This window comes from Kogia breviceps, chromosome 14 (assembly GCF_026419965.1).
Source record: "Kogia breviceps isolate mKogBre1 chromosome 14, mKogBre1 haplotype 1, whole genome shotgun sequence".
Classification (NCBI taxonomy): Eukaryota; Metazoa; Chordata; class Mammalia; order Artiodactyla; family Physeteridae; genus Kogia; species Kogia breviceps.
Genome location: NC_081323.1, coordinates 81,886,109 through 81,904,165, shown reverse-complemented (window position 1 = coordinate 81,904,165; position 18,057 = coordinate 81,886,109). Strand labels below are relative to the sequence as shown.

At 45.2% G+C, this 18,057-nt stretch overlaps 1 protein-coding gene and 1 pseudogene across 1 annotated transcript; one reads left to right on the top strand and one right to left on the bottom strand.

Annotated features, from left to right (window-relative positions):
• Positions 1 to 18,057, bottom strand: BCL7B (BAF chromatin remodeling complex subunit BCL7B). Its single transcript, XM_059037265.2, has 6 exons — positions 17,798 to 18,057; positions 14,464 to 14,539; positions 4,366 to 4,462; positions 2,008 to 2,178; positions 1,345 to 1,424; positions 1 to 1,085 (listed from the first exon to the last, which is right to left on the bottom strand). Exons 1-6 carry the CDS (start codon positions 17,887 to 17,889, stop codon positions 993 to 995), a joined length of 609 nt encoding a protein of 202 aa, XP_058893248.1. The 5' UTR covers positions 17,890 to 18,057; the 3' UTR covers positions 1 to 992.
• LOC136792589 (glycine cleavage system H protein, mitochondrial-like) lies at positions 5,909 to 6,423 on the top strand (annotated as a pseudogene).

Below are 18,057 nucleotides of genomic sequence, written 5' to 3'. Positions count from 1 at the left end.
TACCAACAAGACATATTTCAAATAGTTTAATTTTAAAAATATTCTATTCGGTGCTAAAATATGTCTTCACTCACTGTTGCCCATTTCCATTTTCTTAAACTTTTTTGAAACAAAAAATAAAATCACGAGGTTCAATTAAACATGCAGATTTCAAAGAAAAGGGAACTTTCTAGAAAGTCTGAGCTGAAGGAGTACTGTGGGAATGGGTGCTGTTGTCAGAACCTCAAGTTCTCGCTGGGGCAGAGTTTGCGGCGGGAGTGCTGGGGACCGTGGCGGGAGGCAGGGGATGCTGGAATGAAACGTCCACGTGGAAACAGCAAAAGCTGCGCGTGCGTGTGTGTGCGCGCGCGCGTGTTGAAGGAAGGGGATGGTTACAGTGGGGGACAAAGGACTGTCAGCAGCCAGAGAGCCCATGAGAGGGAGGATAACCTCAGGAATGGGCAGAAGTGCCAGGATAGCAAGAAATCTATGTGGACTTTTCCGCCCTCTCGTGGAGCGAAGCCCTTCCCTTGCCTCCGGAGTCTACTCAGGCATTCTCCAACAGCAGCCTACAGGGCCCCTAGCCCTATGGGAAAGTCCATAAATCTACAGTCTCCATTCAATTCAAGTAAGCCCTAGGCACTCTCTTCTCTAGAGGATGCCTTCCACATCTCTTTCCTCTTGTAGAAGCACCAGCAGCTCAGTCCAGAGGTTCCGGAGCAGAGACTGCTACCTGGAGGTGACAGATGAACCCTGGAGTGGCCGATGCTCCAGCCTACTTGGGGTGCAAAAAGGACAGGAGTGCTCCTCTTCTCAGGATCAAGCAGACACAGGTGCCAGGGACAGGAAGATGATGTTACAACCCCCAGTCCTATGTCAGCCTTCCAGCCCAGAAGGCTCCTATGTGCAGGCTCTGGAGCTCAGTGCTTGCCCTTAGCCCAGCAGCACAGCACAGCCAGAACCAGAATGCAAGAGAGGCCTGGGGCCAGGAGGCGAAGGGTGCCAGGGTGGTGCTAGCTTTCTGACGCTGTCTGTGGCACTGCGGGCTGGTCCACACAGAAGCGTTTCAGGGGAGGCGCACCTGAGTCTTCCTCTTCCTCAGCAATCTAGAAGCAGCCAGAGAGAGCATGGAATCACAGGGCCATCCCTCCGAACCAGACCTCCCCTTCCACCCTAATTACAACCCAGAAGTCCACCCCCCACTGTCTCACAGATAACCAGACCTCTTCCCCTACCTTATAACCTGGAGCCCAGCGTCCGTGCTGCCTTCCCAACTACAGCACATCCCATGCTATAGAGCCAGTGCACGTTAACAGAGCCCTTACTTTTTTCTTAGAAACTGGGAAACCCAAAGCACCTCCTTACCTGTGTCTCTAATGGAACCGGTTCTTCCTTCGTGAGGGTGGGAGGTTCATCAGCAACTTCTGAGGCAGGCAGGGAGGGCTCTGAAAAAGCAAGGCCAGCATAAATGCAGGGCCTCCTGAGGCAGGAGTCTCGTGTGGAATCTCTGCCCCAAGCCGGGGGAGTGTTCCTGGGAGCTAGGTGGAGACGCCTTGGTGAAGAGGCAACACAGGCCACAGAATCAATATACATTATAAGAAGAAATTCACAGGATCTAGTGCAAAGAGCAGGAGCTCTGAAGTTAGAAGGAATGAAATGAGACACACAGTTCCACAAGTTACTAGCTGTGTGATCATGGCCAAGCAATTGAACTTTTCTAAGACTACTTCCTCATCTGTAAAATGGAGATAACAGCTGCCATTTCATGGGGTTTTTGAGAGAATCATACCAGGCATCAAATATGAAAAGTGCCTTCCTTACAGAGAAGTTGTGTTGCTGTTTTCTTCCTTCATTCTGTGAAAGGGGAAAATACAACCATTCCCCAAAATAGCCTCAAACAATTGACAAACGGCTTGAAGCTGCCAGCTCTGGGGCAACTTCTCTCACCTGTGACTCCAAAGAAGAGAAACATCAAGAGCAAGAGCAAGGCCCCTCCAAGACGCGCATCGTGGGCCAACACAGACTCACCCTCAAGGATCTCCTGGCCCAGGGTGGGGGGCTGGGAATCATCTGTGCGGAAGTCGGAGGTGTGCGCTGGGCTCAGGGACTCGCTCTGCTGGGGGCTGGGGCTCGAGTTGGTGCTGCTGTCCACCTTGAGCTGATAGACATCAGACACGGAACTCTGGTTGCTGTTTTCATCTGAAAACCAAACATGACAAAGGCAACAGCTGAGGGTGGTCACTTTTGAGAGTAATTCAGTACAGAGCCAAGGGCCTGGTATCTCTGCAGACAGCATGGACACAGCCGGGCACACAAAGGTCACGGCTGTAAACAGCCCCTGAACCAAAGGCAGACATTCTCGGGGCTTCTGTGCACTGCAACTTACCAACAAGAGTCTAAATTGATTAATTTAAGCATGTTCTATTTTATGACACATATTCTAAGCACCACAAGATTCAGCCAGAATCTTTAAGTTTATGCAACATTTATATTTCAGGAAGGTCAAGATATGCTTATTAATCCCTTCTTTATTATCCACCAGTTATAGCTGGGACCTGGTATTTTCCCACTGTCCAGTGAAGGGAGGAACACATCTGTGCCTCTCAACCTTTCTCACAATACAAGAGGTGTAGAAAATGATAGTCTGCCTGCTATTCTCAGCTGTCTGAAGGAGGGTGATAGTGTCTGGAGGTGGTCAGCTCGGGCCCTTGCACCTGCCTAGGCTCCATCTCACTGCCTCAAGGACCATGGGATCCCACCTGGGAAGCGCTGTCTGAAGGCTTAAAGTCACCACCAAAGTTAAAAAGAGAGTCAGCAGGGCCTTCCTCTCCCTGACCTCCCGCAGCCAGTCACCAAATCTGCCCCACCCACTGCCCTGACTCGGCCTGTGCCCATTCCTTCCTCTCCTGTGGCCTCAGCTCAGCCCTCATGATCTCTCGCCTGGCCTCCAGCCACAGCTACCCAACTGCCCTTCCCGCAGTCTCAGGCACCCCCACTAGACCTCATACCACTGCCAGAGTGATCTTTCTAAACCCTTGTCGGTTCCCCGCTGCCCACGAGATGGCCCTATCCCAACCTACAGACTCCTTTCTGATCTCCAGGCTCACCGCCTGCTGTTCTTCCCCATGCACCCCGGCTCCTGCCAAACCGGACTCTAACCTAAGAACAGCTTCAAGTACCAGTGTCTGTTATGACATGCTCTTTCCGGTCTTCCTGCAAAGCCCCTAGACATGCCAACATTCAGCTCAGGCATCACCTCCTCCACAGAGCCTCGTGTCCCAGGCTCCCTTGGGTGGAAATGACCACCCTCTCTTTTACGCTCTTGCTGTTTCCTGTTCACACCTGCATTTACTGTATTACACACCAGTCTCCCTCCATTACACTCTGCGCAAGCAGGCTCTGTGGCTTACTGGTCCTTGAATCTCCAGTGCAGTACACAGTACCTGGCACATAGTAGGATTTCATTAAATGTTCAATGAACGAAAAGGATGAGATAGCGCCCAGACTGAGGAAATGGAGCCTCCCATGTCTCCCAGAGCTTTATGATGGAACATGTCACACAGCTAGAGAACATTTCCTTTGTATTCTCTTCCTGTACCACACTGACCTTGCAGGGGCTGGGGGAGAAGTGAGGAGGGGATACCTGGTCACTCCCAGTCTAGTTCCAAAGAGAAAATTGTAAGCCCCTTCTAGTCTTTATCCTACAATGACCACCACCTTCTATACTAAAATGGAAGTAGCATTTTATCACAAAAAAGAATAAAGCTCTGTCACTCTTCTGCTTAGGCAAATACTTTTCTTCTCCAAGCGTCAGTTTTCTGAAATAGGGACGACGATAACTGCCTGGTTTATACCACAGGCTAATGTAAAGATACAAATGAGAAACTGAAGTGAAAGTGCTTCACAAACAGTAGCTGCCACACAGGTATAAAAGGTAATGTTATGAGTGTAGTGCTGACTCAGGCCGGACGTCTACCGAAGACTGGTTTAGGAGGCAGAGCTTGGGCTAAGGGTGGATGGGCAGATGCCCCCCCCCCCGGGGGGGTCTCCTCTGAGGCACTCTCATCAAATACACAGTCTAAAGAAAAGAGCTTCTGATCCAGAAAACCGGGACCCACCATGGGGTCTGCCACGTACAAGTGATGTGACTGTAGATATGTAACCTCACCTCTCTGAGCCTCAGTTTCCGTAACTGGAAACTGAGGAGACTGTCGTCTCTCTTGCAGGGTTACTGTGAGGTTTAAATGAAAAGCCTTCCATAAAGTGCCCAGGAAGATACCAGCAAAACAGTAGGCACTGAAGTGACACACAGACTATTCTTCTGATTATTAACGGGTCATCTAAATTTTCATTTTCCTGCAAGGAAGACATATGGATGCAACTCACCCTGGAATTCAAGAAGGAGAGAGGAATTGGCTGAGGCATCAGAGGGAAAGCCATTAGGTTCCCGGGCTGCTGAACTGTTCGATTTTGACTTTTCTTTCTAGAAAAGGAAAAAAAGAGGAATATGACAGAGCCAAGCAGAAGACTCACAGAGAGAGAGAAGGTGCTGAGACACCAGAGAGGTCTGGATTAGGAACAGGAGGAACAACAGTGGTTTCAGAATCCAGGACCCGAGGAATAACAGGATCCTGGACAAGGTGTCCCCAGGCCTCAGTGTCCCTGTCAGTAAAATGGACCCTTCCAGTGCTAATATCATGAATCGCAAGTGAGAGGCAAATACATATCTTCCACTAGAGCCCCCTGTAGGACTCTTCTGCTTTCTGCCCTGATGAGAATGCTCTATCCAGTCCTTCCCTACATGCATGGGTGAGAAACACAAAATACCCATTTGAGAAAGATCCCTGTTTTAGGGAAGAAAAAAAAAGTGGAAGAAGAAAGGATCTCTGACTGGACAAAGGAAGGAGTCACTTTATATGTAACGCAAGCAGTGACAGGACAAGGGGCCCCCGCTAGCTCTATTCCTCACCAATCCACCACATCCACTCAAAATGATCTCCCATGTCCACCTTTGCCTTCAAGCAGGATGCAGGTTCCACATGTGGGGGAACCACAGTGGGAAGGTAAGCACTAGCTTGCAACAAACAAGGAAATAATCCACAGGACCGGAAATCGTCAATCCAAGCATTTGCAAATGAGGGCATCCCAAGAGCCAAAAGTTCAAATCTGAATAATCTCAAATTTACTAATTCATACTTTTTATACTTGCCTATTTATTGTACGTGCATTGTACTAGTAATACAACTTAGTGTTTAATACTCTCAATACTAGCTCGGCAATAAATCAAGTGTACACATATATGCAGTCCTTCCCTTCATTTTCTCATATACAAACATAATTTTAATGTAATTGCACTTTACCATTTGACTGCAGAGGCTACATAAACATGATTTTTACTAGCTGCACAATATTCCAGATATCATAATCACTTAATCACTACTCAACTAGTGGACATTTAGCTTTACCTTTAGGATTGTTTTTGTTTATTGCTAGTAGGAATAAACCCACAATGCTCAACTTTCACTTTTTCCTGGATTATGTGACTAAATTCACAAAAAAAATTCCTTCTAGATCAAAAAGTATAAACTAAACGTATTTTTCTTAAAATACACTGTGGCTCACTCACCACTCTCTACAAGGAGGTCAGCAATATGTCTGGAGTACAAGCATCCCGGCACCCATGCCAACATTTGGCTTTATCATTATTTTTTTCTGATCTCTCATTTATCTTTATTTTAATGATTCTGTGCTCACATAAAATATGCGTTCACTATAAGAAATTCTGAAAATACAGAAAAAGAAATGAAAATCACCTGTACAACCAGAAACAACCTATACATATATCTGTGTGAAAATGGCTCATGATTCAGCATTATAACTTGCTCCCCCTCCCCCATTCACCATATTAAAAACATTTTTCTCTGCGAACATGGCGCTGCAAGTGGTGCGGAGCGTGCGGGCCACAGTCTGCGGCCTGCGTGCCACCTCTGCGCCCAACACGTCCTGCCTGCTGTGGCCCCGGGGACTGCGGGCGGGAGCCGACCGGGCGCTGCGCACCGGACCCGCTCTGCTGTCGGGTTGTAAATTCACAGACAAACATGAATGGGTAACAACAGAAAACGGTGTTGGAACAGTGGGAATCAGCAATTTTGCACAGGGAGTTTTGGGAGATGTTGTTTACTGCAGTCTGCCTGAAGTTGGGACAAAATTGAACAAACAAGAGGAATTTGGTGCTTTGGAAAGTGTGAAAGCTGGGAGTGAACTCCATTCTCCTCTATCAGATGTAACAGAAATGAAGCTCTAGCAGAAAATCCAGGACTTGTCAACAAATCTTATTATGAAGTTGGTTGGCTGATCAAGATGACACTCAGTAAGCCTTCAGAACTAGATGAACTAATGAGTGAGGAAGCATATGAGAAATACGTAAAATCTATTGAGGAGTGAAAATGGGACCCCTAAATAATCCAGTTTGAAACAACTTAATCTAGCATAGTTGTCTTAAATTAGTGGTGGATAGATTTTTAAAAAGCAACTTTTAGCAAAAGAAACGACTTTCAACAATGTTGCCTGAAGAAAATACCCCTTAACTTCCTCATTATTTCAGATAAACGCTCTGCATCTTTTTCACAACACCCTGTGATTTTTAGGCTAGTCTCCAGTTATAATATTCAGAATTCCTGAAATTATCTGTGGTAAAACTAGTTATAGGGCTTCCCTGGTGGCGCAGTGGTTGAGAGTCTGCCTGCCAACGCAGGGGACACGGGTTCGTGCCCCGGTCCGGGAAGATCCCACATGCCGCGGAGCGGCTGGGCCCGTGAGCCATGGCCGCTGAGCCTGCGTGACCGGAGCCTGTGCTCCACAATGGGAGAGGTCACAACAGTGAGAGGCCCGTGTACCGCAAAAAAAAAAAAACTAGTTATAAAAATTATGTAGATCAAGGATAACATTGTTATCTTAACCTTATATAATATTGTAACTTGCTTACAGCCATCCCTGGATTTAGGTCAAAAGACTCAATGAACTTGCCACTGGAAATAAATGGCAGTGGAGAAAAGTTTGTTAGTTGTAGAGTGTCCAATTAAGAACATTACTACCTTAATTTTGCAATATACTGTGTTTGCTTGTGCTATTTTTATACAGTGAAGCAACAGCCTTGCAGGAAAATAAGAAACAGTTTAATAATAAAATATGCAACTTCCTAAAAAAAAATTTTTTTCTATGCCTTTGAATAAACTTCTATACCATCTTTTATAATGGTTACAAAGCTTTACAATATACAGGTGCACAATAACTTAATGAATTCTCTACAGTAAGATCTTCATTTTGCTTGCAATTTTTAAATACCACAAACAGTAATATTGTGATGCTCAACACTATTGATGTACCTTGTACACATCATGATTATGTCCCCAGGATAAATTTCTAGAGATAAAACTTCTAGATCAAAGGCATAAATATTCTGAAAGCTTTTTTCCCCCCTCAGTTTTACTGAGGTATAACTGACAAAAAAATTTGTAAGATATTTAAAGCGTACCCTGGGTTGATTTGATATACATATACACTGAAAGGATTCCCACCATCTGGTTAATTAAGCTTTTAAGTATACATATATGATCAACTTCACCTGTAGAAAGTTTGTCCCAATTTACTCTCCCATCAGCAGTGCCCCACTCCCTTATGTCCTTCACATTTTTTTCTTTACCAATTCGGTCGTTTTCTATTTTTCCTAACCTAACTGGTCTATGCTAGTACCTTAGAAGATGGTGCACTATCATGGACCACTGGAAGGTAGATAAAACGATGGACCTCAGGGCCCAGCTCAGAAACCAACACCAATGCTGTAAGAAGCCCTTTGGAGAGACAAAAGGAGCTGAGTCCTGGGCAGGAGAACTTGAAATAGGAAAGGGCCAGGGTCTTATATGTAAGAAATGGGGAGCGGGTTGCCGGCAGTGTCCTTCCCCCACATGTACACACTACCCAAGAGATCTAGCGGCCTGACCTTTGGCCCTTATGGGTATTGGCATCACCAGAGCCAGGGTTAGATGAAAAACAAAGGGTGACTCCAGAGCACCCCCTAACTTTCACCCACCAGCTCCTTGGGCTGGACAAGGATGGCTGCTCCCAGATAAAGGCAGCACATGGAAGACTGGTACTAGGGAGTTCCCTGGGAGGCAGGGGAAGATGAGAGAGGGGAAAAGGGAAAGGCTGAGCCCTGAGGCTAATCCCATCCCCTAAATCCATTTAGAGGAGGGAATACAAAGCCTTGGTTACACGGTTACACACTTCTAGCCAATGCAGCTCAGAGTCAAAAGGAATAAAAGATGAGTGCACAGAAAAAACTAACCAGACACTGGAGGAAAACAAGCACCATGAAAGACAATAAACAGAACAAGCTATACCAGAAGAAGCAGACTCGTGGGACAGAAGAATTGAAATAAAACATAGCAAATCTCCTCAGAAAGATAAGGATGACACTGGAAAGTTGTTTTGAACAACCAACAACAAAGGAAATTTGGTATGAATAATAAACTCGTTCAAAATAAAAATTAAGTGAATGAGGGAATTCCCTGGCAATCCAGTGGTTAGGACTCCGTGCGTCCACTGCCTGGGGCCCAGGTTTGATCCCTGGGAAGGGAATTAAGATCCCACAAGCCAGCTGCGCAGCGTGGAAAAAAAGAAAAAACAATTAAGTGAACGAGTTTATTAGCAGAAATAGAGCTGAAGAAAAGATTAATGAGCAAAAACTGGGTTGAGAAGTCAGAATACATGAAGACAAAATAGAGAGATGAAACAAGCTGAAAGTTAAGAAATGAAGCTAGATGTCCACATTACAGGATATTCTTACAGAAGAAGTTCCAGGTCAAACAGAAGAAATTCTAAAAGTTTCCAGGAATATAAAAGAATCACCTACAAAGAAATCAAGAATTACTGACATCAGATTTCTCAACAGAAAACTAGAAGCACAATAATTAATAGTTTCAAAATGTTGAAAGAAAATAATTTTTAACCTAGAATTTCATATACAGGTAAAATGATCAATTAAACATGAAAGTAAAACAAAGATATTTTCAGAAAGTTTTCTCCACACAAGCCCTCTCTGGCAAAACTCTTGAAGGGTGTATTCCAGCAAGAAAAGAAATGAATCTAAGAGAAAGCAATAATAAATAGGTACAAAGGATTAGTAAATAATTAGTAATGTTTACTTTGTCTAATTAAGCAATGACTAAGATAAGAAATGCCTGTAAAAACAGAAATATCTGAACAGAATATCTGAACTGAAATTCCATTCAAAACTAAGGAGAGGGCAGGAGTGAAAGTGGGGGGTGGGGGTAGAGACCTGGGGTGGTTAAAAATGTGTTCAGGCTCAGAGGGGAAACACAGATTTGGATAAGCTTTATACACTGATACAGAAAAATAGTAAGTATAAGTATTATTAGGTTAGAGATAGCCAATAAAAAAATTAAAAATAAAATGTGGAACTTTCAAATCAGAAGAAAATTTGTCTAGTCATTATGAGGTGAAGAGAAAAAAGAAAGTGTATCACAGCAGAAATCCTTGTCCATATAAGTAGAATGTTTAGATGGTGACATTTTCACAGCCTTTCCGGCCCCTAAATGTGCTACAGCTATTATGAACACACATAGTCTCCTCCTGTCCTGAGGAGACTTCTAGGAAACTCCTTAAATTCATGAAAATACCATTCGCCCATCCTTCCACTCTCTTGCTGCCTTGAACTTGAATGTGTTGAATGATGGCTGGAGCTCAAACCTGGATACAAGGTCAAACATGAAGCAAAGGAAAATGGGTAATTGTTTAATGTATATAGAGTTTACCTCCGCAAGATGAAGAGTTCTGGAGATGGATTACACAACAAAGTAAATGTATTCAACACTACTGAACTGTACACTTAAAAAATGGTTAAGATGGTAAATTTTATGATATGTGTATTTTACCACAATAGAAATAAAGTAAAATGAATAGAACCATTACTCTCTTAAATATAATTTATTAAAAAAAAAAAAAAAAAAAAAAGGTGGGACTTTCCTGGTGGCGCAGTGGTTAAGAATCTACCTGCCAATGCAGGGGACACAGGTTCGAGCGCTGGTCCGGGAAGATTCCACATGCCGCAAAGCAACTAAGCCCACGCGCCGCAACTACTGAAGCCCGTGGGCCTAGAGCCCATGCTCTGCAACAAGAGAAGCCACCGCAATGAGAAGCCCGCACATTGCAACGAAGAGTAGCCCCCGCTCACCACAACTAGAGAAAGCCCACGTGCAGCAATGAAGACCCAACACAGCCAAAAATAAATAAATAAATTTATTTTTTTAAAAAGGAACAGAAAGGTTGCAAGAAACCTGGGTCCCTGGGGATTCTTAGAGCGGAAGGGCCACACCAGTCCTAGACTGCATATTTCTGTTCCTCTAAGAATAAAATAAAACTTTTTTAAACCATTACTACTTTGAGTGTTCTATCACCCACAGCTAAACCTAATCCCAATATGCCCAATAAGCAGAAAAATGTAAAACAGGGAAAAACAGAATTATAAGACATACCAGGGAAATATAAATCAAAAGAAGACACGGTATCTTCTAGAATATCTAGAATATCAATCAAAGAAGCCATGCAAATCAGAAAAGTAAAGAGGAAACCCAATACAAGAATAAGGAAAATACAAGAAATCAGAGGGGAATTTCCTGGCAGTCCAGTGGTTAGGACTCTGCTTTCACTGCCGAGGGTATGGGTTAAATCCCTGGTTGGGGAACTAAGATCCCGCAAGCCTCAGGGCAAAAAAAAAAAAGAAATCAGAAAAGAGGAAATCTAAATGAATAAAAAAGAAATCTGAAGAGATGAAATTGTCAACCTCCCTAGTGTTAAGAGAAATGCAAAATAAACAAAGAGATACCACTTTACGTCTATCAGATTGGCAGCATTTAGGAATGAGGAGTTAGATAATATCGGATGTTGCTGAAGATGTGGGAAACGGGAGCCCTGCAGCACAACTGGGGAAGTGTACTAACTATCCGGGTGCAGCTATTCAGGAGAGAGATCTGACAGCCAGCATCTAGCAAAAACAATCATGTATGTACAGCCAGTAACAGAGCAATCTCACTCCTGGGCATCTAATCCAGAGAAAACCTCCCACAAGTCCTCAAGGACAATGGTTTAAGGGCTGTCCACCAGAGTCATCTGTGCTAGCAAAAAAAGCTGGAGGCAACACACACAAAAAGACCCATACTAGGACACTTGGAATATGACACAGTAGGTTCTACAGAGCAGGAGGAAAACAGTCTTTTCAAGTGGTGGGACAAATGCATACCCCCATGGAAAAAAATGAAATTGGGCCCCTACTTCAAAATACACGAAAATCAACTCCAGGTGTGTTATAAATGGAAACAGGTTAACAAGCTTGTAGAAGATTATATGGAAGAATATCTTTGTGACCTCAAAGAAGGAACAGATTTAAGACATTTAAAAGCACTAATTATAAAGTAAAAGATTATTTTGTCTACATTAAAATTTAAAACTTCTGTTACGGGCTTCCCTGGTGGCGCAGTGGTTGGGAGTCCGCCTGCCGATGCAGGGGACATGGGTTCGTGCCCCGGTCTGGAAGGATCCCGCGTGCCGCGGAGCAGCTAGGCCCATGAGCCATGGCCTGTGCTCTGCAACAGGAGAGGCCACAATAGTGAGAGGCCTGTATACCGCAAACAAACAAACAAAAAACAAAAACAAAAAAAAAACTTCTGTTACTCGGGACTTCCCTGGTGGCACAGTGGTTAAGAATCCACCTGCCAATGCAGGGGGCACAGGTTCTATCCCTGGTCCAGGCAGATCCCACATGCAGCGGAGCAACTAAGCCCATGCACCACAGCTTCTGGGCCTGCGCTCTAGAGCCTGCAAACCACAAATACTGAGCCCACGTGCACCAAAACTACTTAAGCCCACGAGCCCTAGAGCCCACGCTCTGCAACAAGGGAAGCCACCACAAGGAGAAGCCCGCACACCACAACAAAGAGTAGCCCCTGCTCACAGAAATGAAGACCCAATGCAGCCAAAAATAAAACTAAAATACAAAAACAAAAAACTTCTGTTACTCAAGCCTGCACAAACAGAGTGTAAAGACAAGCCATGGAATGGAAAAAGGTACAGATAGTATTTAATCAATAAAGAGTACGCGTCCACAACACAGAGAATCCCTTCAAGTTCTAAGAAAAAGACCACAGCCAAACAGACTTAAATAGGAACTTCTTAAAAGAGGAAATCCAAAAGGATGCTGAAAAGGTTCTCCATCTCATTAATGACTACATCATTAATCACCGAATTAAAACCACAGTGAGATATTTTAATATATTAAGTCTAACTATACCAACTGTTGATGAGGATTTGGAGCAGTGAGAACTCATATTGCTGTTAAGAATATACACTGGTACAATCACTTTGGAAACTAGCTTGGTATTCGCTAGTGTAGGTCAAAATACACATATCTTAAGACTTAGCTATTCTACTCCTAGGAATATATCCTAGGAAAACCCATGCACGTGTTGACCCATATACTGAATAAGAATGTCACAAGAACATTGTTCCTATTATCCCAAACATTCATCTACAGGAGAATCAGAAAGATAAATTATGGTACAGTCCTATAATAAAACTCCATACAGGGACTCCCCGGGTGGTCCAGTGTAAAGAATCCACCTTACAATGCAGGGGACATGGGTTCGATCCCTGGTCAGGGAACTAAGATCCCACATACCACAGGGCAACTAAGCCTGCATGCCACAACTACTGAGCTCATGCACCTCAACTAGCACACGTGCGCCACAACAAAAGAAGAGAAAACCCACGGGCCACAACTAGAGAGAAGCCCACACGCCGCAACGAAAGGTCCTGCATGCCTCAACGAACATCCCACATGCCGCAACTAAGACCCGATGCAGCCAAAAATAAAAATTAAATTAAATTAAAAAACAAAAACTAAAAAACCTCCACGCAGCAATGAAAAGGAACAAACAGCTCCAAATACAACATGGATGATCTTACAAACATAACACTAGGCAAAAAAAGCAAGACATACAAAAATAGATACTTCATGATGCTGCTTATATAAAGTAAAAAATGTTTACAAATGACTAAAGAAGTGGTCGTAAAAACAAAAGTAGGAGAGTGATCTCCTCTAGAGGGGAGGGAGGGGGATGCTGGGAAGAGTTACAGAGCCTTCTGGGGGAGCTGGCAATGTCTATTTTTTAACCTAGGTGGTTTTTACAAGGGTATTAGCTTTATATTTTTTCACTATATACTACATATGTTTTAGATACTTTTCTGTATGTGTTTTATATTTCAGATCTTTTCAAAACAATCAGGAGAAAAAGAGTTGGAGAAATCTGGGTGTTTATCACTCAGGGAATGTATAGATAAATGTGGTCACTGCACATAAGAGAATACAATGCAAGAGTAATGATAATAATTTTATTTACAATTACAGAAACATGCAGAGTTCTCAAAAACAAAAAGAGAATAGAGGTTTATAGCACAATGCTATATATAGATGCAAATTTTTTAAATACAAATATGAAACAATGCTATGTATTTTTCAAGAATACACAGGTGTCCAGAACTTCCCTGGTGGTGCAGTGGTTAAGAATATACCTGCCAATGCAGGGGACACGGGTTCCATCCCCAGTCTGGGAAGATCCCACATGCCGCGGAGCAAATGGGCCCGTATGCCACAACTACTGGGCCTGCGCTCCGGAGTCCACAAGCCACAGCTGCTGAACCCACGCACCACAGCTACTAAAGCCCGTTCACCCTAGAGCCCGCGCGCCACAACTACTGAAGCCCGTGCGCCTAGAGCCGGTGCTCCACAACAGGAGAAGCCACTGCAGTGAGAAGCCCACGCACCGCAACAAAGCGTAGCCCCCGCTCACCACAACTAGAGAAAGCCCGTGCGCAGCAACGAAGACCCAATGCAGACAAAAATTTTAAAAAAAGAATATACAGGTGTCCAAATAAACCCATGGAAGAGGAATTAGAAAGGCACATACACATATTAAACACATGATGTAATAAACTACAGTGGGTAGCAGGAGTCCACAAACTTTTTCTTACAGGGCCAGATATTAAATATCTTGGGCTTTGCAGGCCATTAGGTGTTATGGCAATTACTCAACTCTGCCATTACAACTCAAAAGCAGCCACAAATAAGGAAACAAACAGGCATAGGTGTGTTCAAATAAAACTATATTGAATCACAGGGAGCAGGCCTGGGCTGTAGTTTGCCAAGCCCTGGAAAAGAGGAATGGGTTAAGGAAAGGGAATAAAGGGGGGTAAATAATAAAATAAGAGGCTTTGCGTGGACCAATGACAGAGGATGCCTTGAAGTATTTTCAACTCAATTCTGGGAAAATACATTCCATTATAATTAAGAGGCAATCAAAGAAAGAAAGAAGACGTTACCTTTTTGTTGTTTCGATTTTCTTCCACACTTACCTCCTTGCTGTCTGTCACGGGAACCCACTTAAATATCCTAAGGGACGTGTCACCCACAGTCACCCACTTTTTCTCCCTAAAACAAAGACACTTCTTAGAACTGATAAACAATAAAATAGGTTTTCTGATCATAACTGTGCTTTCCCACTTCTCAGCAGATCACTCCTTCAATCTTAAGTGCTTTCTAAACTTCCTCTCCGTCAAATCATACCTTACCTTTCAGGACAAAATCATCCCTTCTAAAAACACTTTGCGGGCTTCCCTGGTGGCGCAATGATTGAGAGTCCGCCTGCCGATGCAGGGAACGCGGGTTCATGCCCCAGTCCGGGAAGATCCCACATGCCGCGGAGTGGCTGGGCCGTGAGCCATGGCTGCTGAGCCTGCGCGTCCGGAGCATGTGCTCCGCAACTGGAGAGGCCACAACAGTGAGAGGCCCGCGTACCGCAAAAAAAAAAAAAAAAAAACACTTTGCTATCAAATGCCTTTGGCTCTGAACCCTCTACTTGCCATCTTTGCTCGTGTACAGTGTACCAAAACCTTTTGTTCCTCACAGCTTACAGCAGTATAGAATATCAGCACATTTTCAAACTCAGGTATCTATCTGGCATAAACTTCTTTATTTCCCGAAAATTAATTCAATTCCACTGATATTTATAAAGCCCTAATATACAAGGCCCTATAGGAGATAAAGGATATATAAGATAGGGTCCCTCTCTTGGGAACTCATAGCAATGAAAAGATAAGTACAGAAATCATTGTAACACGTGAAGGTGGCAAGGAAGAAGGCTGAAAGAGTAACACCAGGATATCCCATGGAAGGCAGAACTCCTATGACTCCTGTGGAACTCTGGATTGAAACACGATGCTATTTAAAAATAATCACAAGAGCAGGACAGGATGCTTCCAACTAACAGACCTGAGCCTCATACTGGCTTCTGGAAGAGATGAAGGCCAAGCCACCATGGAAAGACTGCTTTAAGGTTTCATTTTACAGAAGAGGTTACTTTTGAGATGAGCCTTAAAAAATGAGTAGTTGTTCTCCCCACCCCGCACTTACCTGGGGAGGGAAAGGCAAGTGACATTGTTGAATAAAAGTGTAGATTATGAACAGCCAGAGGTGGGGAACCTGGAGTATGACTTCTGCAAGTTTCGCATCCCAATTTGAGGACAAAAAAGCAAAAAAAGTAACTGCTGTTACTGCTGTTATTGATGATGCTATTCAGCAAATGGTGACATCACAGAAATGTAGAGACTGATGTAACAGAAAGAAGAATGAACTAAAGACTTAGGAAACTGGAATTAATTCCTGGACAAGCCACTCATTTATTCCTCATTTACTCAACAAATATTTAATATTCAAGACCCTATGCTAAGTCTTGGGCACACAGGGAACAAGATGCACAGTCCTGACCCTCACAGACCCGAAATTCCAACTGGAAACAGACAGCACACAACTCATCTCACGGTTAGAAACCTAATCACTAGGTTTACCCATATCAAACTGCCGCTTCTGCTGGTTAAAAGGGCAAATACAGGTGGTATCTTATGGTTCGACCTAATACAATTGTGGAAAGTTCCAGTAAGGGACCTGATTTAGACTGGGGATGTTGAAAGGTGTCCTTGACGAAGCAACTGGAGAGCAGAAGTAGGAGTTAACTAGGCAAGGGGGAGGAGAGGGTAGAGGAAGGACACCAGGTAGCAGAAACAGAAGTGTGGCCCCAACTGAAAGATGGCCAGCATCTTGGGAAAGAGGGCAGTTTGAACCAGTCTGGTGGGGCAAGAAGGATCATCTTTGGTCTTTATCCTAAGAGCAAGAAGAGATCGATGAAGCATTATTTCCTATGCAGAGGAGTGCTAGAAGATTCACACTTGAGAAAAATACAGTGTGATGAATGGACTGGGGAATGACTCAGTCCTGAAGCAGGCAGATCATAGAGAAGTTGGTACAAGAGTTCTGGGTGAGAGAATATGCTCATCTGCCCTAGGCTGCAGGTGAGGACGGAGACTGCCAGAAGAGAAAGGTATGCCCATTTTTAGGTTTCACAAAAAAACCTAGAAGGATGAGATTTGGAGGGGAAAAATCATTAATTATTTAACTAGTATTTATGAGTCCAATTATATATGAAGCCCTTATTGATAAAGAGTTAAGGAACTTGATCTTGTAGAGAAATGGACAAATAAACACGAAAACAAAGTCCAAGGTAATGACCCTAAAGGGAGTGGAGGGACTTCCCTGGTGGCGCAGTGGTTAAGAATCCGCCTGCCAATGCAAGGGACGAGGGTTCAAGCCCTGGTGGGGGAAGATCCCACATGCCACGAGCAACTAAGCCCGTGCGCCACGACTACGAAAGCCGGCGCGCCTAGAGCCCCTGCTCCACAACAAGAGAAGCCACCGCAATGAGAAGCCCACGCACCGCAAAGAAGAGTAGCCCCCGCTCGCTGCAACTAGAGAAAAGCCCCCGCGCAGCAACGAAGACCCAACACAGCCAAAAATAAATAAATAAAATAAAATAATTTTAAAAATTATAATAAAGGGAGTGGAGGGTGAAGGGCAGGAGAACTTGGAGAAGGCTTCCTGGAGGGAGCTAACACTTACCCGGACTTTAAATTATTAGTAATCAGCTAGAGAAAAGCACTCAAGAAGTTGGCGCAAACAGTTGGCTGAACGCATCACTGTTTCTGGTACAAAACAGGCGGTCAATCGGCGCCTGCAACGAACGCTACAGGAGCCGTTTCCAAACGAAGGGTAGATCCTGACTCCTCTACTAACAGCTCCCAGGCCACCAAGAGACAATGCCTTCCCAGCTCGCTCGTGTGGGTCCGTATTAGGCGTAACACAGAGCTTTTAACTCCAATAACCACTTGGTCCCGTGGCATGCAGGTTTGCCGAGAAGCTCTCACCTAACAGACGATTTAATAAGTAGAGCGCTCAGTCTGCCCAACGGGAAATTCTCAGAGATTGTTAGCTATTATATGGGACAGTTCAGAACGCAAAAGGCTCCCAAGGCAGGCGGGCGCGGGGACGAGGCCCGCGCGAGGACTGCCGTGCGAACCAGATCCCAAGGACCAAGCGCCGCCAAAGGCCGGCAGCTCCTCCGAGCGCCGCGCTGCCCTAGGGCAGGTGGGCGGACCCGCGGGCCGGGAGCCCCGCTGAATGGTTGCGGCTGGCGCGCCCTCTGACCTCACGCCGACGCGAGCGGCACCCTCCTCCCGCCTTCTCCGCCCCCCTCCCCCCAAGCGCCCGCCGGTCGGCTCCCACCCCGCCCGCCAGTTCACAGCCGCTCTGGGCCTGGGCCGGCGTCCCCCTCCAGCACCCTCGGCCCTGGCCCCTCACCATTTCCGCACTTTCTCGATGGCCGCCATCACCTTCTTGATGTCATCCTTGGCCCGGCTGCGGGTCTCGGCGCGGACAGACCGGCCCGACATGGCGGCGGCGGGAGCGGCGGGGGCCGGGGCACTGCTCCCAAGGCACCGGGAATCGCGCGCCTCACGCGCCGCCGCCCGCCCGGCGCAAACAGCGTCACCGCGGCCGTCGCCCCCTCCGTGCGCGCGTGCGCGAGGAAGAGCGCGCACCCTCCCTCCCCATGGGGCTCG

Coding starts and splice junctions, on each gene's coding strand:
- BCL7B (XM_059037265.2), bottom strand. CDS start 17,889: ATGTCGGGCCGGTCTGTCCGCGCCGAGACCCGCAGCCGGGCCAAGGAT. Junction 2,179..4,365: donor TCTCCTTCTTGAATTCCAGG/GTGAGTTGCATC, acceptor TTTGGTTTTCAG/ATGAAAACAGCAACCAGAGT. Junction 1,425..2,007: donor GGGCCAGGAGATCCTTGAGG/GTGAGTCTGTGT, acceptor TTGCTTTTTCAG/AGCCCTCCCTGCCTGCCTCA.